Here is a 23,417-nt window from a genome sequence, read left to right as displayed (position 1 = left end):
TTAAAAGGTGCTGAGGAGACCCCATTAACCCGAACAAACGCCCGAGGGGACTGATAAATGCACTGTATCCAAGTGATAAAAAGGGAATGGCCAGCACACTCTGTCAAACGCCTTCTCCACGTCGACCGAGAAGACCACTGCGCTAACCTGAGAGCGATGAGCACTGTCAATAAGGTGCAGGAGGCGCTTGGTGTTATCGCTCCCTCGCCGAGTGGGAATGAATCCTGCTTGGTCAGGGTCGATAAGGCCAGCCATAAGAGGAGAAACTTACTTTAACAATATTTTTGTCCTCAATATATTTAACACAATATTTGTCTCACAATATTTTTGTTTCCAATATCCTGTGTAAATTCCATCTCAGGCTCTGCAACGGCCTAGCTCTTGCCCCCAAATTCATGATAAAAGGATGATTCCTCACTGATATTTAGTTCAATGGTGATTCCTTATCATTACTCCGTAACCTTTGTTGCACTCATTCAATGATGTCCAAGCTGAAGATGTGACAGCAGATTGTCAATGGGAGTTATTGGAGAAGTTGATAGCCGGTGTCTGTCCCCCACAGGCTAACTCACTACCAATGTTAAATTGGTGCGAACGCCGGCAATGCACAAGTGAAGCAAGATTGATTTAATGGTAAATTCTCTGTCAAGAGCATCAGCCGCTAACGCATGTCCAAGACAGCTAGAATCCAGTTGCCAACTCTGGCAATGGAGAATGGAAAATATAAGATTCCACACTGTTGGAAATTTGATTACTCGTTGACTGGGGTGTGGCCCCTTGTCAAGCAGCAACCGCAATCTTAGTCAGGCATAAGCAAACCCCAAATTAACTTGTGCTCATCCCCCTGGTTGCATGGCACAGAGCAGTCATGCTTAAATTAGAGGCAATGTGTAAAGTATTTGTGCAACACTTCAAACAGTAAAACAGTGAAACACCACACAAAGAACCCACATCAGGTTAGAAGAATAGAGCATAATTTAATAAATAAAACAAAACCAAAACGAGAATCATTCAATCAGTAGAACTGGAGTTATGAATTGTAAAGAATAAACTGTAGAATAGCACCTAGAAACAGAAAGTGCCAACCGTGGCAATTTGGCTGCACTGGACGGGGCCAAAATCAAAACTTTAGGCGGACCGCTGTGGGGCGCAAGTTGATACAGTGCCAGGTTAGTCCTGCTGAAGTTTTACCTCCTCAGGTTTTGTGCGAAGAGTCCCGTTAGCGATGGAGAGGGTTGCGGGGAGCAAGGAGAGCATTACTGGTGATGGACAGTGTGGTGCGAAGAGCAGGCTGGGTGGTGCGGACGGGCTGGCTGGAGCTTCGTATTGGCAGTCCTCCATAGAGATCAATGCTTGCTGTACAAGGAGGCGGGCTGGCGGCAGCTTGCAATTCATTTCTGGGCAAGAGGCGTGGTTCATTTGCGAACTGGCCTGTTCGTTGTCGCGAAGAGTCCAAAAGCTTGATATAAGAGCACGCTGAGCTACACCAAGGTTCTAAGACCTGAAGGGCACCACTCGGGGGGGGGGGGGTGAGGAACTAGCTGAAGATGGGTCTAGAAGCTTTTTGGGAGACTGATGTCCCTGAGGCTCAGATCAGGAGGCCGGTAGACTAGCCCTTTGAGTCACTCTTGGGTCCTTGGTTCAAGATGGAGTTGAACGGCTAGTCCGTTTACCACAGGCAACAGTGTAGCAGGCAGAAGATCAGCACAGCAGGTCAGCAGTTCTTGTAGAGCAGCAGTCCAGCAGAGTGGCAGTTCTTGTAGCAGCACAGCGGTCCTTCTTCCTGGCAGAGTATCCTTAGGTCCAGAAGTGTACTGACGTGAGGATGTCTGAGGCCTTTCTTTTATACGCTTGTGCCCTGGAAGTTGGAAGAAGCTTCTTGGCAGTGACTTTCAAGTGCTTGGAATTCCCTGCCTCCCCTGCCCTGTCTCCAAGCGGGCTGAAGTGACAGTGCATGGTCATTAAGACCTTTGTGTGGAGACAGGAAGGACACAGCCTATTCAGGTGTAAGTGAGCCTGGGCCCAGCTCCTCCCTTTCATCCTTCCAGTGATGGCCCATCTAATCACACCTAAGCTCCCATTGTGTTTGGCTGTCTAGGAGGAATACACAAAGCCCAATTGCCAACTACACCCAGCCATGTGACCAGAGAGAGGCTGCAGGCACCAAATGGCTTAGGCAAGAAAATGCCAACTTTCTAAAAGTGCAAAAAGAACAATTGATGGACAGAATGCAGAGCAACGTCATGCATTCCGTCCATCATCTGTGTGACTTTAACTTTCTAAAAGTGAAATTTTGAGAACAGTAAATTTAAAATCAAATTTCACCATAAGTTAGGATTTTAAATTAGGATTCCAGAGACACCAAACATGAACTGGTTATCTCCCCATTTGCAAATTACAATTATCAAAAGTAATAAGGCAACCAATGTCATTCTATGAGAGAAAGAGGCCTTGCAGTAGTGGAAAACGAATGTAAAAATGTGGCACTACCAGGACATGTAAAACTCAAAAGTACATGTCCTACCTTTTAGATACTTTGCACACTGCCCTCTGGCATGTCCAGGTCCTACCTTAGGGGTGACATACATGTATTAAAAGGAAGGTTTGCACCTGGCAAAAGGTTTATTTTGCCACATCGAAATGGAAGTTTATAACTGCACATACAGGCTCTGCACTGGCAGTCCTGAGCCATGTATAAAGGGTTACTTAAGTGGGTGGCATAATCAGTGCTGCAGGCCCACTAGTAGCATTTGATTTACAGGCTCTGGGTACATGGAGTACCACTTTCCTCTGGACTGATTCGTAAATTCAATTTGGCAATTACAGATACGCCAATATTACCCTGTTTAAAGAGTGAGCACATGCACTTTAGCACTGGTTAGCAGTGGTAAAGTGTGAAGAGTCCTAATGCCAGCAATAAACGAGATCTGAAAAAATGGAAGAAGGCAAAAGGTAGGGGTGAAGACCACTCTACGGCTGACCAGTCTAACACACGCAATGGTACAATCACAACACAAATAGCAAATTGTAACTATAATAAACTCCTATGATGCATTTTATTCATCCAATTGAGAAAGTTTTTTTTTAATGTATTTATAGTATTAATACGACAATAATTAACATATATGTGAAGCTGATTGCATTTATTTTAACATTAGCTAATGTAAGCCTCAATTTCAAAATGATTGGTGCTGTTTGCAGGTATCTTTTTAGTGTGTGGTTATTTTTTTTGTTGTCTAACTCTTCACATAGACGATTTATATACAATCAACTTTGTAAACACTGCTTTGAGATTTTATGTCGTTTTCCAGGTACAGATTTATGTTTCCTTTCATAAAAGGTCTGTAGCCCACTGTTACATTGAGAGTGAATGTTCCCAAGGCCTCACCTATTGGGATCACGGTAGCTTCTCACGAGAACCTGTCCTTCTATAATAAATAGTACTAACAGTTTTAGTCTCTGGAGGGAACTAAGAATGGGAACTGCATTATGTGAATCTGTGGGATAGTGATGAATAATGTGATTTCAGAAACTGTATTGTTCTTCTTTTAACCTCGTTGGTCCAAATGCAATTGTATTTATGTATGGTTCTCTTTGTTTCTTTGTATTCTGCATTATAAAAGAATCCTCTCCTTGAGGGTTGTGGGCTCATTCTGCCCTGATCTTTAGGAGGTTACACTATGTTGGTCTGATCTCTGATTTATAACTTCGACTTATTTCTTTAGACCGGAACTATATTTAGTTTTCATTTCCTGCATTGTATTCCGAACATCATGCTTTTATATAATAATTCATTAAATGACTGACTCCTAGCCATTTAATTTTGTTTCTGTAATGATCTGAATACTTAAACTTGAATGGTTCTATTTTAATATTTTTCTCGTTTCCATTGTAACGCCTAATGAACTTTTCTTTTCACATCTGCATTGAATCTTGTTGGACAACCACAGTTGAGGATCAACAAAATCCTTAGGGGATTGACACTACTTCCGGTCCATCAGAAGCTCCTTCAATTTGACAGTAGAAAAAGTGCTATCACATCCATTCCCACCCCTAAAGTATCCTTATATGCACTCACACCCATCAATCCATGCACTCATTAATATTTCTTCCCATACACTTGTTCATCAGTCACACCATCTGATCTGTCTGCCTGGTGACTGTAACTTTATACCTATACCTCTGTTTTACCTCGGTATTATTTCCCTTTACTGCATACATAGGTGTCTGTAAAAGTAATGTCTTTGAATGCGTGCCTGCCAATATTCCTTTTGGTCCGTCTACATGGGTGTTTTGAGCTGTGTTGCTTTGTGTACATGCAGCCTGTATGCCTTTCGATCTGTTTATTCATTGATCAACCTAAGCAGGTTTAGATGTATGTCTCTCTTTATATTTGGTGCCTGTGCAACCATGCAATAAGCAAACCTATTGACTTTGTTTTTAGTTATCAGTGGTCTCGTCTTTGTCCAATTAAAATATTTGCCCAAACTTTGTAATTAGAGGAGTCCATTAATTGAATTAAAGTTTATTCAACTAAATAAACATGGAGAATACGTAGTTTTCCTAAAATCTTGGTATGAACTAAAAATTGTGATCACACCTGCCTACAAATATTTTTCGCTAATTAAGATCCCTTTTGTTCATTTTCACTGTTATTATTGTACAAATCTTTGCGTAATGCCACTAAAATTATAGTATTACGTTTGCTTATTATTTGTGTCATCTGTGTTGCTTGTAACCCCGGGCAGAGAACTCCGCTCCGCCCGCGGAGTGTGTGGAGATTTGCCTTCTCCGCGTAGAACGCGGAGAAAGCAAATCTCTGCACACAGCGGACCGGAGTTGGCCAGCCCCCGCCTCCACCCCCCTATTAAAAATACATTTAAAACCACTTACCTGTACTGCGGCGTCCCCGGGCTGCCCTCCTCCTCTTCCTCGCCGTATCGGTAATCCTTGAGAAAACTGTGCATGCGTGGACGGGTGTACATGCGCAGTTTTTTCAAAGATTACCGATACGGTGAGGAAGAGGAGGAGGGCAGCCCGGGTATGCCACAGTACAGGTAAGTGGTTTTAAATTTACTTTTAATTAATGTTTAATTACTTGTTAATAGGGAGAGTAGAGACATGTTTCTGTGTCATTTGAAAATTAAGTGTCTGGCTTTTTAAATATTACATTTTACAAATATTATTTTGTTTGCAGGTTGCCAGAGAATCAGCAAAAAGTGGGAGGCTGCTTCATGAATCTGATTCATCAGTTTAAGTCTTTATACCTCACATACTGTGCCAATCATCCTTTGGCTGTCAGTGTTCTAACAAATCACAGGTAAATAATGTTTCATGTGTTCCCTATAGGTATAGATTTGTATAGTGAATCACTAGGCAATGTAAAGACTTATGACAATGTTATGTGTATATATGTTTGTGTATATATATGTGTGTGTATATACGTGTGTGTATATTTATGTGTGTGTGTGTGTATATATATATATATATATATATATATCAAAAAGTAATTTCAAACTCCTTTGTGTGAATGAAAACCAGCACTTGTGTTCATGGGAAGCAAGCCTGTTTATTGGGTTGAGTACCCCAGATACAGGAACACAAGACGCGTGTAGACAGTGCAACTGCCTTTCTTAATCTGCACCTCCACTGTTAAAATGCTTAATTTAAAGTTAAAAGTTACAATAGACATAGACAACATACTATTCATTTTGGGAACTCTCTAACATAAGGAATAGTATAATTTACCATTCCCACACCTTCCCTACTATTGCGCAGGCTGGAGTTGGAATAGTAAATTATACTATTCCTAAGTCAAGCGCGCCCCCTACAGCAAGTCAATCTAATGACTTGCGTTATAAAGGTATCGTGTTCTAGCAACATGGTTGTTGTACTAACTGCGTTGTAAAGGGATGCGATAGCATGCCTAGTAACATGCTATATTCCTCAGAGTCATATAACATATGAACTTTGTGTTTCTTGTCCATATAAACAGTCCGTGAACTTTTCACAATGGCTTATTCCAATGAGACATCACACATTTATTGCAGCCTTCAACACAAGTTGTCATCTTTATTTATAAAAATTCAAAAGTTGCACAACCAACATGTGTTTCACGGCTTCTGCCACTTCCTCAGGCCTCTAACATAAAAAATACCAATATAACCACCCTCGAAGCTATAAAGTGTTCATAAAATTTACAAAAGTCCACAACATTCTCTTAAAAACAATCATTAAAGTACATCAATTAATCCATTTACTTTAGTATGTTATATATATTGTACTTAGTTCACATCCTAGCTGTACCATTAAATATCGGATACGTGGTTCCATTATATGCGCCCCCTCTTTTTTCCTGCTTCTCAAATGAAAGTATAACCCTTTCAAATATATAAGCACTTCGTGCTCGATTCACAGAACTAACTTAAGACAAAATCCTAAACTCACTACTATTTTGGTATTCACAGAAGGCACTTACTCATTGTGGTATTCACAGAAGGCGCTTACTCATATCGGTATTCACAGAAGTTAGGAGTCCTAACTTTACACAACCAGTAAGTCAGAGTAGGGTAACGTGTTAGAGTAAACTAAAAGAATCACTGAGACATAAACAGTAACAGAAAGAGAGCATAGAGGATCAAATAAATATTTGCACGTACAGCTCAAATACTGAGAGCTAAGGCACATTCAGACAACTTTTTTCACCCTATACAGTTTAAGACTTCTTAAGCGCCCATAGTGATTCCTATCTTGTTAAATCTGTTTAAACCACCCATTGATCCTTTATGAGCTTGATACATAGATTTTATTTATTTATTTCTTAATTTTTACAGCATCACCTCCAAAGTACCTGTCAGTGTCCTCAATATTGGTTCAACAACGTCCTCTCATCCTATTGGTCAACGGATCTATTGTGTTCCTTATTAGCCAATATATTTGTGTGGACAATGCACCCACATAGTTCCCAATGGATGACCTCCACGTGTGTTCTGTGGAACACATGTATAGCACGAAACACATTGGGTGAATGGATTGGTTTTTAATGGTAGAAGATCGCACTTGGCAAAGACAATGAAGGAATAATTTTTATATTAAGCTGTATTGGCTTTGGACTTTTTAAATTAGTTTGACCCTCTAATACGAACTGAAAGAGGTGATAATTGCAGCTATGTCACCTGGGCCACCAACACCTGTCTTATGTCATTGGGAACGAAATAAAAATATAGGAAATCAAAACTGTTGTAAATGGATTCTACCAATTTAGTATGCACCGACTTGTTTGCTTTTTTGATCAGCTGGTTTTGGACTTTTTACTGAGTCTCATTACTTTTGTCTTACCCAAGGTAATCATATGGTGAATGGACTGAGAATGTTTATCTGCCAGTGACCGCCTTGTAATCTAAGGCCCCTGCAACGCAGCTTGCGTTAGGGGCTGTTGACTGGTTAAACTTGAACAGGTTAGAGCATCCATGTGCACGGGCTTCGCTTGTGAAACTACTGTTGTGTGCAGCTAGGTAACTGTGCACAGGTAGTCTGGCGCATAGGGGACACTGCAAGGTTAGGTGTTGCCCTGGGATACGCCTTATAATATTACTGGGCACTCATAAGTAAAGTCAGTATGGTTTACTGTTTTGTCTGCAGTGACACTGTATTATGTATACACTTGGGGGGAAATCTGCCTTACAGTGCAGTTTCGCTTCCCTTAGGCCTACAGTGTCGCGTAAGGTATGAAACTGGGGTGAAACATGTGCGCCCAGTTTGAATACACAAGTCCCAAGAGCCTACAAGTACACTGTATGGGTCATGCTGAATTTTCTAATTTCTCTAGCTCTGCTCAGGATCAGCGACTAGGGCTTTTGTCACCTTACTGAGCCAAGTTAATTACTGTACTCCCCAGTATTTGACAGTGCTTTACTCAGCTCCTGAGGAGTAAGGGGTGGGGGAAGAAAATCCACAACTGTTAATTAGTCACCCTGCACCACGGTTGGGACAGCCCAGGCCCACTGAATAAAGGAGGAAGTCAAGACAAAGCAAGCCTAAACAGGAGGGGGCTCCACTTTGATGCCTTGGTGGGAAAAGTCCCTGACAGTGGCTAGAGGTGAGCTAGGTGCCACAGTGACTTCTTGGAGGCGCCATCTTAAATTGCCCTGCATGCTGTGCAGGAGGGTTGGGACAGGGGTAGATGGGTGATGTGGAATCCTAGTATTGGCCAGGGGCCCCTGAGTTCTAGAACTGTCCACCCCTATTTAAAACACATGCACAAGAGAGAGAGGTTGTTGTTGGAGTTAAACTCTGGAGCTGTGTAACGCCCTGAACGTCTCAGGATCGTTTAACAGACACGATAATGAGAACGCAACCACTTGTGAAGGTTTAGTTATTTTAATGAAGGCAAAAATAATACAAGGAATAAACAAAGGTTATAGTCACTGGAATCCTCCAGGCTAAGTACGTTACCAGCCCACAGCACGGATGGTCCTAACCGTCCTCTGCATATACGCCGATCCCGGCGTATGCCAACAGAGGGCAGAAATGAAATGGCCGACAATGCCAATCGGTAGGCTGTGAGGGGCACGAAGAGTGTTGGGGAGAATCGAGGAGTCAGGGAAACACCCAGCCGGGGTCTCTACCTGAAGGGAGCAGCCGCTCAACCTCTTCCTCAGACTGCACCGGGACGCGGAGTCACCTCCTGGTGATGCGTCACCGCTACCCCAATCACAAGCAAAGAAGACTGAACCGAGAGCAGCCGCTCGATCGATCCTGTGGACTTCCGAGTCTGTAACGCGGCAAACACCTCCTGGTGTGCGTTACAGCTGGCAGTCCCTGTATCTCTGGTCGGGCTGGGAGTTACGACTCCAACCAGCAAAAGCGCCACTGCGCTTTGACTCAGCCGAGTCAAAAAGCGAAGCTCAATGGTTATCCGGTAGAGCTTCCGGGTCCTTCACAGGTGACGATGGGGCAAGACACGGCCCAGGGAGTAACGACTCGACCTACCTCCGTTCTTGTGTGGAAATATGGATTTTTATGGTCGGTCATGTCCCCTATCTTGGACCCCAACGGTTTCGTGTATAAATCACAAGTACATATATGTTCCCTCCAGTTCCAGTTATGAAGACGCAAACACATGTGCGTCCACCGTCAACATGTCCTCTTTCAGATCCGCCATGAATGGGCCGGATATTCTATTTCTAAGTATGAAAGGCCACCGGCTTTATATGGTTCATTTATCCCATTTTACAGTCCAGGCGAGTAGGCCCTGATTCTGCCATTAAGCCTTTTTCTGCCTTCTGCCTCTGAAAGCTCCAGTCTGAGCCTGCATCTGTGACCATGAACTTTGTCTTACTCCCTGCGCGGCTAACGGTGCCTGACTCGGCCTGTCTGCCTGCCAAAAACTGTATTTCACCTTCAAGATTATCTGCTCTGCTCCGCTCCTCATCCGATGCATTCCTGTCTAGTAGTTTAGGTAAACATTCCTCCAGCTACCGTGCAAAGGACCAGGCCTCGCTGCCCTGGCGTAGCTAGAGCTTGTGGCGCCCGGGGCTATCCCTAAGATTGCCGCCCCGGTGGGGGAGGGGGGCCGGGGGTGGGAGAAAGGACAGCACGCACTTGAAAGAGGTCCGAGAGACACGTAGCATCGCCGCTAATAGTTACCTCGATCATGCAAGTTACATGCACATACATGACACGGTCCAGGGCTACACAGCTGAATACACCAGTGACCGGCAGTACAAAGGAGGACACACAGACTGCATGATCTATCTGGGGACTCAGAAAAACCACATGCGACATCTATCAGAAAGCTGCGTGAACGATTACCTGGTAATCACCTCAGCACAATGTAAACATGCACATACATGACACTGTTCGGGGATCTGTCATTTACAGCTGACAATAAATGACCAAACATCATGGTCCCCCCCATTAAAGCAGTGGGGACGTGCACAAACGTGATGTGCTCTGAGGACCCAGAGCCAACTTAACAGTGTCGAAGCCTGTAATTCTTTATCTTTCAAAAACAGCAAATTAATTATTCACAGGGAATGACTCACTGGGTGCCCTTAGAACTAAACTCAGCACAAAGGGGTCAGTCAGCTCCACAACCTTGCCAACACAGACCAGATACAAAGCCCGCTCTGGTGGCCCAATGGCAACAACCAGGGATCACGCCCTGTCATTACTTCTAAGCAGCAGCAACCAACTCCCTGGGACCCAAAGCCAGCTTGTAATAGTGCATCTCTCCTTAAGAGCAACCTCAGCACACACATGGTGCACAGCCTACCCAGGGGGCCCAAAGCTAAAATACAGGGAGTGGAGACACATTGTCATCACAATCCTTAAACACAGCTGTAGGGGCCATGGGAATATGATCAACCCTATCCAGGGACTCCGTGAATAATCAGAAGAAACAAGAAACATTACATTTTTCTGCAATTTTGTTTTCACATTACTTTCATGGTAACCAACAGTGTTAAGTCTGCAAAAACAGTAAAATCATAATAACGTGTCTAGTATGGAACGCCAAGGCTGTGTAACACACGTCCCTGTAACACACGTCTTCAGCTGCCTCCCAGACCCGAATGTAGGCATGGCAGAATCAAGGTCTGGAGAAAAATAACCACTTAAAAGAAGTCCGGATATGAAGTAAGTTATGTGTGCTTTTACGCATGTGTGTTTCAAAATGTCCACGGCTCAATCATTGGACAGTGGTAGCTTGCTACTACTGGTATCGCTCTACTCACAGACATCCAGGAATAAAGCCCTTCATCAGATCCCTTACGCATTTCAAAAGGTTCATAACCTTAGTGGACACAGACCTGGATGCGCCTAGACAACTGCTGACTAACTGGAGCAATCACACTGGCAACCTGCGATCACAACTGGAGCTCTCGTAACCTAGGCCCTGGTGCCCTGGGATCAGAGAATACCAGGTTCTTCTCTTGTATCTTGTATCTCAATCTTTTGTGTTCCTTTCCTCTCACAAGCCAAAATGCTTAAGGTAAATAGCTCACACAACATTCAACTCTCTCTAGAACTCTAGGCTCTACAGATGAATGCATTATTTAGGAAGAGAGAGTAGAAAGGCTTGCCTGTGCTCGCAGGTAAATGTATCAATGAGAGAATGGAAGCAGAGAGGTCAGTTTATCCCTGCTGTTTCCTGAGGAGAATTACAAGAAGACATCAACATAAGGGCAGGGTACAGACTGACATTTACCCAGAGACAGGTGCAATAGCCCACATGTCTAACTGGCGCTAACAGCACAGCCACCACTAGCTCAGATGAAGACTTATTCCACACTCAGCGCTTATAGTACAAGTATCACTCATATGTCACAGATAGCAAAAGTACTACTTACGTGCCACAGTGACCACAGCTATCATCACATGTCAAAGGCAGCTGATTGGTACCATTCATCTGATCAATCCCTTGCTCTTCTGGTTAATTTCTTACTCAGTACAAACAGCAAATCTATCCTTTAAGGTTTTTGTCAGCAGAGCTACTCTCATCAGACAACAGAGCATTCCCAAACAAGTTACAGGGAGCAAAGCTATGCCTTAATAGCAGCTGAGCTATCCCTGAATAGGTGATTGTCCTTCTGACAATCTGTCCGCACGGTGTCTAAGCAACTAGGGAACAGGGAACCAGTGAACAAGAGGGGTTCGGGAACTAATGCTTTCAGGATGGCGTTTAGAGAAAGAGAGCCTCTCATACTTTAGTGGGACAGGTAAAACAAAGGAACCGGGAGACACAATAGATCGGCCTTGGAGACAGAGAGACCTCAATATTGAGCGGCTTTAGGCTGGGAAACATCAGGCAGAGTAGAAATGGAAGGCCAGAACAAGACAACAGAGACATTGAAAGCAAGAGACAGGCCAGTTCCAACTACAAGGATGCAGGCAAATAAGAACCTAGGGTGGAATGTTTGAATTTGAACCTAGATGAGGAACAATGCATACCAAAGGAGAAACATAAAATCCACAAATATTGCACTAGAATGACTCTTGCATCAACCACCTGTGTCATGTAGAAGGGCACATGGCATTACTTTCAAACAACACTACCATAGCTGACACTAATTAGGGGGAAGGATTCAAGGCCCTAACCTCCACTGTGAACCACCATGCAGAACCCCCAAACACACTCAACATTAACACAGGTTAGGCTGGAAAGTGTCAAGAGTCTCTCCTCCCCCCCCCAACTCCCTTTATAGAACAGCTCTATGAGGATAACCAATGTCTTCCAAGCCAGCCACCCACATTAATGTGATTCAGTTCCTCTACTGGAAAACCTCTGATGGATGAATCACAATGTCTGCATAAAGTGCCGAGGCCAAGTAATTGGCTATCTCTGAACCATATCTGGCAGGTCAACATAACAGAACTGCTGCTACACATGCTAAACAATGCTCTGTGTGTTTGGAAACGTTGCATACCAGCTGTCCATACTGTCCCTATGCTGTGTGTGAATTAGCGAAGCTTTAAGAGACCGTTCCACTTAAAAAAACAAAAGAAATCAAAATGACTGTCCTTGTCAATTTTTTTTATATTTAGCTGCTTACAATTGTGTTTCCATTATTTTTTTATAAAATTTCCCAAATTAAGCTTGAATATTGACGTTCAAACAGTTTGAATCAAACTTCTATGTAGGTACACCAGGAATACACTGTTGTATGTATCAAGTCTGCATCATCTAGGGCTGTAAGGGCACAGCCTGTCACCATTTCACATAATTATATTAAAAAGTAACGAAGTGTGCAAGGATAAACGTTTCCTGTCTCTGTCCCCAGTTCTCTCACAAGAGGAACCTAATAGACAAGAACTGCGCCGGGGCTTACCTGTTTGAATGAAGCTCCCCTCACGCTACATTCCACAAACAGTGCTCCAGGTTTAAATGTCTCGTCCTCGCAAGCACCAGGAGACCCCAAGCCTAGGCACCCCAAGCTCCGCTGCACAGCGCCGTCCACAGGAAGCGAAAGCACTATTTTGTGTCCCGACCCGGACCAGACCCCAGGCGGCGCGCACAATGAACACGGACGCCTCCGCCCAGCGTGCAGTCAACCTCGCAGAAGCTCGTGCGACGTCACGGGCCTATGCTAGGTGGTGGTGGCGGCGTGCGTACGCTGCAGGCAGCAGTTGCAAGCAGCAGGTGGTGGTGCGCATGCGCTCGTACTTCAAACAGGGCCGCGCGCGTGGCACTGGTGGCCCATTGCAGTGGCCTTTATAATTTATTTGGGGACACTGACACTACTGTAACAGTAGTGTCAGATTCCCCAAATAAATTATAAAGGCCGCCGCAACGGGCCACCAGTGCTGCGCGACCGCCACCCCAAAAATAGTGCCGCCTGGGGCGGACCGCCCCCCTCTTAGCTACGCCCCTGGAATCAGGTGAGTGAGATGGGGCGTGAGAAGATGGGATGAAATGGGAAAAGGGAGGGTGGGGAAGGGAGATGCAATGGTGACTGAAGTGTAATGGATGGAATGTAAGTGGATGGAAAGAGATGGGAGAATGGTGGGATGGAATGCAATGGGATAGGGGATGGGAAAGTAAAAGGGATGGGGTGGTCTTTGGGATGGGCTATGATGCGAGGTGATGTGATGAGATGAGGAGAGGGTAGGTGGGGTTGGGGTTTGATCTTGTAACGTTCAGATGGGATGGATTGAGAAGATGGTGAGGTAGGATTTGATGCAAATGGGATGGGGTGGGGTGAGATGTGAGGGAAGAAATGAGATGTGAGGGAAAGGGGTGAGATGGGCATGGTGGGGGTTTGGTTTGATGGGACAGGGTAGAGTTGTGGTATAGGGTGGGACAGGAAGGAGTGGGCCAGGGTGGAATGAGGTGTGATGAGAAGGCAGGGTACACTGCTGCATGGTAATTGTTACTTCAATGCTGCACACTGGAGAACTGAATGTCAGCCTTGGATACATGGAGAATGTGAGAAAGGACAATTGTAAGAGCACTTTTCAAAAACTTCAAATAAATAAGAGTTATTGGCACCTGAAGCATTACTACAATAAAAGTAAATTGGATTTTTTTTCCAAATTAAATAACATATTCTATAATTACTCACAGAGTGCTCTGGTTATCAACCTTGAAAGGATGAAAGGCTAAGATCCACTTTACTGTGATTCAAACTTCTGACCTGCAGGTAAAACTAGAGGTCTTAACTTGCTGGGCCTTCTTGCTGGCTGCTGACGTATTACCACTCCTCCACCCACTCCTTCGGCATCGTAGTGCAGTGTGTGCACATTTTGAAACATAACGAATCAGTCCAGAAAGAAGTGCGGAGGAGCTATTCAGTTTCACAGTCCCGCAGGTTTTATATTACTAAAGAGAGAGAACGCACATATTAGCCCCACCTTCAGGGGCTGGAGCCTACTTCTGCTGCTAAATTAGCTGGGGTAAGGCTGATTTTGGATATTCGCACTGAAGAGGAGAGAAAGAGTTGCTTTGCTGCAGAAGATGCAGGGCCTGCGCCACTAAAACATTTTAGTGATCCAACCTCACGAGCGGGCGGTGGGGAGGGCAAAAGTTTAAGCATTATCAAAATTTCAGGCACTTTTGTAAAATGCGAGGCATTTTTACAAAAGTGTTGATATTGTGATTTTTTTTGCAATCATGACATCCTGAAGGGTTTGATTTACACCTTAAACAATAAGCATGCTAAATCTATTCATCGGTTTCTATGAAATGGTAAATGCAGTTCATCCCGAAAGTTTCCAACAGTCAGTTTATGTGGCATTTAACCGTTTTTCTATGAAATCACGTACAACCCTGTGGAGCAGGTAGGCACAGACTATGGCTGGTGCTTTGAAGAGACAGCCATTGTCACTTGGTGCTGTGTATCTGTGAAAGCATGCAGAACTTCCACAGATCAGACCCAGTGATGGCTCTCTGTGATCTCACTTCCAAGCAATCACCTGCTCGCACACAATCACCTGCTCACTCGCACGCAATCACCAGGCCTCGGGTCATCTACTGCATGCATTAGCTAGGCTGTGAAACAGTGGCGGTCTGTAGCCAATCAGTTCATGGACTGTCCAGTGCATCACACGTGAAAAACTATTTCAAGATGTTATGCACCTACCACATGTTTACTGCAGAATGTGTAACGTCATGCATATGGTTGCTAGATATCACAGCTGAACACTGACACACAGGCTTACCATAAACCCATGGCAAGTTTAATTCAAGAAACTAAAGAAGCTATAAACATATCACAAACACACCCTCCTTCACCCCCACTCAGTGGAGTGTGAACACGGAAGCACATTGGAGCAACTGTGCTTATAGCAGAACTCGCAAAACTTGTGTACTTTGACATTTTTTTTTTTTGCATATTTATATAGCGCAAACTCGACCCGAAGGTATTAGAGCCAGGGCCGGCTTAAGTGCTGGTGGCGCCCTGTGCGACGTTTGTTGGCACCCCCCCAATGACCACCTCCACCACCACAGGTATCTCTCGCTAGCACCCTTTAACAGTGACCAAGTCTCCATAACCACACTCTCTCAGATGCACTGAATTAGTTATAGCGCCACTCATACCAGTGTAGGGTGTCCGAGCACTTTGCATCACACACACATTACACAGAGACAATCAATCATACGCGTGTAAATCAGTGTATAGGAAATGTTACATAAGCCAAAGGACTAAAAGTGTAGGAGTCACATGTCATCCATACTGATAGGCAGTATAGTTTAAGAGTGCTTGGTGTGGAGAAGCACAAACTCCGAGGCAAAAATGAAACCGCGTAGTTGGGAGTTTTCTTTAATAATAAGAATCGATTTCAAGCCAAATTAACCCTTTTTGCAACATTAATTAATGTTCTAATAATGTATACTCTGCAGTCTGTATGCAGTTCCAGGATGAAAGTTAATAGCTCACTATACTATATTAGGACTTTAAGTTATAAATTGCAAGTAACAAAAGGATGTCTCTTTTGATAGCAGTAACCTGCTGATCTGTTTGCATCATACGCACTCTGTAATCTACTTGGTACACGTTCTTTGCAGCAGGAATATTAACCCTCTGCACCCTCAACTATACAAAATGCTGATCTCTCGCCAGGAAGGTAATTAATTACACGAGTTATCTTGACATTTATGTAAGGCCTGGTAATTGGGGGGAATGGGGAGGGGGGGGGGGGAGAAACGCTGCAGCAGGTGCTTCACAAGCATAATAAAACTTTCAAACACGGCGCCGCCAGGAAGCCAGCACCTGGTGTGGTGACCTCGAGGCTCGAACAACTCTGGTGTCCAGCACCAAAGGCGGCAGTTTAGGCCGGCCGAGGGACCACATCCTCTCCCCTTCATCTAAAATCACTTACTTGCGAAGTTGCGCCCGGCGTTCTCAGAAAGTGCCGTGGAGGGTCCTCTGGTCTCTGCCCTGCCTGTAGTCCACGTCCCCGAACAATCAACTGCTTCGAGCCTAGGGCGGTACATCGCTTCTAGACTCGCAGATTTGTATTGTATCTCCCCTCTCTGCCTGCAGGCTGCAGCTCCGTCGCCGTCGGCCTGCCACCACCTCCGCCCGGATCGCTGTCAACCTTGCAGAAGCGCTCGTGTCCTTCGACGTCACGGGCCTATGCTAGGTGGTGGCGGTGCGCATGCGCTTACATTTCAAACAGGGCCGCGCGCGCGGCAGTGGTGGCCCGTTGCGGCTTCCTTTATAATTTATTTGGGGACACTGACTGACACTACTGTAACAGTAGTGTCAGTGTCCCCAAATAAATTATAAAGGCCGCCGCAACGGGCCACCAGTGCCGCGCGGCTGCCGCCCTAAAAATAGTGCCGCCTGGGGCGGACCGCCCCCACCGCCCCCCCCTAGCTACGCGCCTGCTGCCCTCATGCAAGTAATTCATAGCCCTGTTACCATGGAATACTCCTACCCCCTCGCATCTAGTGTAGACACTTAGACGCTTGTACACGCACTAACAGTCAGTATAGTCAGTATAGAATAAGATTCTATCCTAAGAGACCTCTCTTTTTGGATAACACAGTTCTTTAAACATAGGATTTTAGATATGATTTGGGATTAGGTTGACATAACCCCAGACTTTTGTCTCCACATGTAGAGCTAAATGTCAAGTCCCTTTCACCCTCTAGTTACACGTCAATCACACGTCATGCTGCTACGCGCGCATCTCTGCCAAGTATTTTTGCTGACATTGCGAAATTCTTTCATGGAACCACCCATTTATGACATCATATCTAATGACGTTCTTTAGTTACGCCTAGTTACACCCATTTTAGTTACGTATGTATGCTTTTATCTCTGATATCAACTGTTACGCCTCCTGTATCTGTTTCACTGTAATGCCTTTTCTATAAAAATGATTACCTGTCAATAATGTATTGCTCCTTCCTTCCTGAACTCTCGTGGTGATGGAATAGAAGGCCCATAATTCGAATTATGTTCCTTTGTATAGGAATAAAGCCCGTTCCGAACCTCTAATACCACGGATTCTGCCTCTTATTTTACTGAGCTATTGTTATAGATTTTCCGCATCAAATTAAGTACCGGTAATTAAATTATTTACCACATGAATGGCGCCCGAACAGGGACACTTTCTCATCTCACGCGCCGGAGGTGCGTTGCAGGCCCGGTCTCCTGCCACAGCTGGACGGACAACAACGCGTACCCACAGGATTTCCTGTATCTCCCTCCTGCCGAGCGGGGGTAACTGAGGCTGCGATCAACACCCAGACGAGGCGGTGAGAAGTGCGAAGTATCCCGACCAGAGCCTAGCTGAGAGAGCAAGATCCGAGGTATACAGAGGCCCACCAGGTTCCGAAGTTCCGCAGTTTCGAGTCGAGTCCAGTCTGGTCCGAGTCCAGTTCAGTTCAGTTCCGAGGCCTTCCGTTCCGAGCTACCCGGTGAGTACCATTGTCGGGGAGGCGTTCTGACGTGCACATAGGTTGTGCCGGTCAAGACGGGTTTGGGTACACAAATCCGGTCTGCACTGTTTCAGCAGTGTATCTGTACTGTTTAGCAGTATATCTAGTATGTCTAGTATATAATTCAGAATTACATAGTTAGTGTCGAGTATCATGCTTAGTGACTAGTTCCCTAAATGGCCATCATTGTTGTTCATTAAATGTTAAATGTTTTAAATACGTTCTGCATATTGTGGTGTGAATGACTGTTCATTATTGTGTTTTGTTGTATTAAACGTGTTCAGAATTAGGTATCAGATCAGTTTTCAATATGCCGCTCTTTTCGAAATTAAGACAGATCAAAACTAGAAAAGGGGTACTCGAAGAAGCTGTTCCCATTCCTCCTAGGGACACTCCAGGGTACTTCATGTATCATAAACATGGCCTAGACGCCATATTATTTCTTGATTTATGGGTAGACTACACCAAGGAATTCCCAGAAAGTCAGAGGTGGCCCGCAGCTGGGACCTGGGATGCAGATTGCATCATGAAAGTAGAGGAAGAATTATGGAAAAAGAAAGCTAGACAATCACAGAAAGATGCCATTGAATTATGGCGTAAAGAATCGTATAGACGTACAGAAAAAGCACGTAGACAGGAAGAGAAGAGTAAGGAGAATTCAGATAAAGTCCGAGAGAATCTATTAATTGAAGAAGGTACCCGAGCAAAAGCAGAACAAGTAGACAGACAAAGAAATGCCCTTATGAATGGTATGTATCCTCTTCTGGCCGAAGAGTTACCTAAGGCTACTCTGAAGATACCCAAAGACTTGCCACCCCCATTGTTTCCGATAAAAGCACATCCCAAAGGGCATCCCAGAACCACAGAAGATGTTTTCCTTTCCTCTTATTTAGACGACGCAGCTCCCGAGTATGCTAATACTGCACCACATAGACCGCCTGCCGAGGGGGTTCAACGCCAAGACCCTCCGTCTGTACCTCCGCAACAACAAATTCCGACACAAGTTCCGGCAAGCACATCTGTTTCTACAGCTGTACCCACACCTATGGTTGCTATATCACGTTCAACGAATCCTTTCACACCCAGCACCCCAGGCGGTGCTACAGGAGGTACAACAAACATTTTTTCCACGCCACCCAGAGTAAATAAACTTTCCTTTCAAGAATTAGCTCACCAACGTACGCCCAAACTAGTAACTCCAGACACTCTTAAGGAACTTCTAATAGATTGTAGATATGACCCTGTGCCCGGCAAAAAGGATGAAATGCTGCTGGCCTCATTACGTATCCGACGAGCTGCAATATATTTAGGGAGGCTACCAGGAATGACTACACATTTAGAAAATATATATCATTTTGTCCAGTCAGGGCGAGATTCTGAAAGTATTAATAGAGCCATGGAGTACCAGAAAGTGGAGATACAGGGAGAACTGTTACGTTTCCTCATAAATTGTGTGGTCAGAAATCAAGACCGACCAGGGGTAAATCCGGAAGAAATGCAAATTCTTACCACATGGAGTCGGAATATATCAGAAGGGAGACATGATAAACGATTAAGTATAATAGCTATGTGCCGAAAAATCCGCAAAGAAGTAGAACGAATACACGAAGAAAGATTAGCAGTAGACCAGCCTGAACAAACCGAAGAGGAGGAAGAATTAGAACTGCCCACAGGACAGTTAGAAACAATGGCCTATGTAGGTAGAGGAAGATCTTGCAATGATACTAGATGCTTTACTGATCCGATACGTCCGATACGTCCAGATAATAACAGAAATTTCCAAACACCTATAATAAATATAAGGTCCCCCGAACATTCGTTCCAAGCCGCTGACAAATTACTCCGAGAACGAAGGGGTTATCATATACTCGATTCTATGGACGAACAAGAATTAGCCAGGTCAGCCGTTCACTGGGTTGACAGTCCCGGAAAATATAGTGATGATACACTAGCACACACGTTTTTGAACCTCAACCCAGATGAACAGCGTTTAGCTGGTATCTACATGATTCAACAACTCCTTACATTATATAAAAGCCAACACTCCGATCCTGGTCCCTTACCTGATATATTGACTGAATTACTCACGAATAAATGGAGAGGTTCAGGTACTGAGTTAATTAGAGAAATACTAGAATCCAGAAAGCAGTATATTCTTTTTGTATGCCCCGAACATGTCTCACTGCCCATCAAGGAAAGAACGACGTATTATATGGATAGACAGAATCCCTTACGCGAAGTGCACCCGATAAAAGGTGATGACAATCAGTTTAAACGTGTGTTTGTATACACACCCATATCTAAAATGGAACTATTAGAAATGAAGAAAGTGGTACCCAGTCATGACAAAGACCCAGCGGGTTTCCACCGTGAAATTAAAGACATGTTGCTCATGGGAGAGTATACCTATCCCGACATTATGAAAATATTAAAGATATTAATGCCTGCGGGCATTTATGAAAAGCTGAAAGAAAAGGATTGGGAGGTGGGAGACCAAAAGATAGATTGGACAGCATTAGAAAACGAAGAAACAGCTCGAGGTCCAGGTTTAGGGCTTGGGGACAAGACCAAAATACTACCAGGTTTACTAGTACAGGTACTGCCACGTTTATTAACTACGAAAAAGGAAGACTGGGGTGCAATCTCAGCCTGTAAACAAAAGCAAGATGAAGACACTAGTGATTTTTATGCCCGATTCGAAAAATGTTTTGGTATAAATAGTGGAATAAAAGCAAGTAGCGAATCGTATCCACATCTGTTTGTGACAAAATTAGTTGAAAATGCCCTGCCCCAAGTTAAGAATAGAGTATTGAAATTCGAGAGTACCTGGCAAGGTAACACTCCGTCACAAATGTTACAAATGCTACAGTACCATCACAATAGAATTAGAGAGGAACAAGAACATGAACAAAGACGCATGAAAGACACGAAAATGAAAATGCTAGTTTCCCAGACAGTTCCAGCTGACGGTCATAAAAAGGGTATGACACAGTCCAGTGTTTCAGCAGGTTCTGTAAAGGGGACATGCAACTATTGTAAACAGCCAGGTCATTATGTACACGATTGTCCAGTTTTAAAACATAATATCGCCATAGGTAATACAAAAGAAAGACCACGACCACTTAGACAGGATCAGAACCAACAAGGAGCTCCGCAGCATGCACAGGCCATGCCAGCTCCGCAACAGTCTATGCCAGCTCCACCACCGCAGCCTATTGCTGCCCCACCAACAACGACACGACAGATGTACCAGACTGCACAGTATGACTATCCTGATTATCAACGATACTCATGAAACAGCCTAGAGAGGGAAGTTGGCTTACCCCTTATCGAGGTCCCTATAGATCAAGAAGGACCTTATGTACACAGTGAACTATTAGGCCAAGATAGAAAAGTTTTACTTGATACAGGGGCAAGCCGAACAACCATAAAACGTAGTGAAGTTCCAGGGGCACCCCTCTCAGGCTCACAGAATATTTCCCTTGGTTTTTCAGGAAAACCTATCATTAACGAAGTGTCACAGCCTCTTCCACTTACGATTGGTCCCTTGACACGAACTACAGATTTATTGCTTACTAAATCATGTCCAGAAAACTTGTTAGGTATAAAAACATTGAAAGCTCTAGGAGCTATAATATGTTGTTCTCCGGAAGGAGTAAGATTGTTTTTACGTGATTTCAAAGGGCACTACGTGTCCCGAGATATGGATCACCGACTGCAGACTTTACCCACACATTTATGGGCACAAGGCCCTACAGATGTTGGTTGCATGAACATTACACCATATCGAGTCACACTAAAGACAGGAGTGGTACTACCACGAATGCGACAATACAAGTTACCACCAGATGCTGTATTGGCTTTACTACAAATTATTGACGAGCTTATTACCCAAGGAGTGGTTGTGGAAACCGGCTCCAATGTATGTAATTCCCCGATAATTCCGATTCTTAAACGAACTGATCCAAAAGCCCCGCCAGTATATCGATTGGTTATTGATCTGCGCGAATTAAATAAATGTATTGTACCACAATACCCCGTAGTTCCAGACATTTCTTCATTACTGACAGCCATTGATTCTGAAGCAACATTCTTTACTGTAATTGATCTCAAGAATGCCTTTTTCAGCGTCCCAATAGATCCGGAAAGCCAATACTTGTTCGGATTTAGTTTAAATGGACGAAGCTTTAAATTCACACGCGCACCTCAAGGATTCACAGAAAGCCCCAGCATCTATAGCCAAGCACTGAAACGAGAACTTGACAGTATCCACATGCCAGTCAACACTGCCCTGCTCCAATATGTCGATGATCTGCTGATCACCGCTAGAAGCGAACCTGAATGTGAAAAAGCTTCACTGACGGTTTTACAATTTTTGGCCGAAAAGGGGCACAAGGTGTCCCCTTCTAAGCTGCAATTCTGTGTCCAGCGAGTTATCTACCTTGGGCACTCGCTGTCCAAGGAGGGAAGGCAGCTTACACCCGACCGCATACAGTTAATTGATAACATGTCAGTACCCAAGACACAAAAGGAGGTGCGGGCTTTTATAGGCCTCACTTCATATTGTAGGCAGTGGATCCCTCAGTATGCATTTCTAGCAAAACCACTCATTCAGTTGACAACACAGGAGGCGGCCACATCGACTGTCCTCCCTTGGACTCAAGAACATACACACGCCTTTGAAAGTTTAAAGAAAGCTTTATGTCAAGCACCTGTCCTAGCAACACCATGTTACAGTAAACAGTTTACACTCTTTGTTACAGAACACGAAGGTACTGCCTTGTCAGTACTCACACAGGAACAAGCAGGATCACACAAACCATGTGCTTATTTTTCTAGTACATTAGATCCCGTAGCTCAGGCTCTGCCTGCGTGCCTGAAATCAGTGGCAGCGACAGCTTTAGCAATCAGACAAAGCGATGCCATAGTGTTAGGACATCAATTAACAGTACAAGTACCACACGCAGTAGAGGTTCTCTTGAACCGCACGCAAACACAACACTTGACTATAGCGAGACTCACCGGTTACGAACTGACATTGTTTCAACCACACATAGAAATCAGACGTTGTAGTACATTGAATCCTGCCACACTTTTGCCAGTAAACGGAACAGACCCACTAGCACATGATTGTATTGAAGTTATTACTATCACGACGAAACCCAGACAAGACTTGACAGACGTCCCATTGACAGATCCAGACCTGACGTTGTATGTAGATGGTTCATGTATGAGAACAAGTACAGGTGAGCTAGTGGCCGCGTATGCAGTCACAACAGACACTGAAATTATTGAAACAAATTGTATCGATACCCTGTCAGCTCAAGCAGCAGAGCTCATCGCTCTGACACAAGCCTGTATTCAAGCCACAAATAAGAAAGTCAACATATACACTGATTCACGTTATGCATTCGGAGTTGTACATGACTTCGGCGTGCTGTGGCGAGAGAGAGGTTATTTAACTTCTCACGGTGCCCACATTCAGCACGGACCCCTCATTCATGCCTTATTAGATGCAATACATCTA

General features: G+C 44.4%; 1 protein-coding gene across 2 annotated transcripts in view; it reads left to right on the top strand.

The window, feature by feature from the left end:
- The window catches only part of ARHGEF6 (Rac/Cdc42 guanine nucleotide exchange factor 6), a 712,936-nt gene that overhangs the window by 341,197 nt on the left and 348,322 nt on the right, over nucleotides 1-23,417 (top strand). For both annotated transcript variants that reach the window (XM_085607964.1, XM_085607965.1), the window contains exon 9: nucleotides 5,198-5,320. In XM_085607964.1, the coding sequence (XP_085464090.1) occupies nucleotides 5,198-5,320 (123 nt within the window). The remainder of the gene's footprint in view (nucleotides 1-5,197; nucleotides 5,321-23,417) is intronic.

The sequence above is a fragment of the Triturus cristatus genome, chromosome 5_2, assembly GCF_964204655.1.
Source record: "Triturus cristatus chromosome 5_2, aTriCri1.1, whole genome shotgun sequence".
In the NCBI taxonomy this organism is placed as follows: Eukaryota; Metazoa; Chordata; class Amphibia; order Caudata; family Salamandridae; genus Triturus; species Triturus cristatus.
The sequence above is the reverse complement of the archived record's forward strand: the minus strand, read 5'-3'. Positions and strand labels throughout refer to the sequence as shown.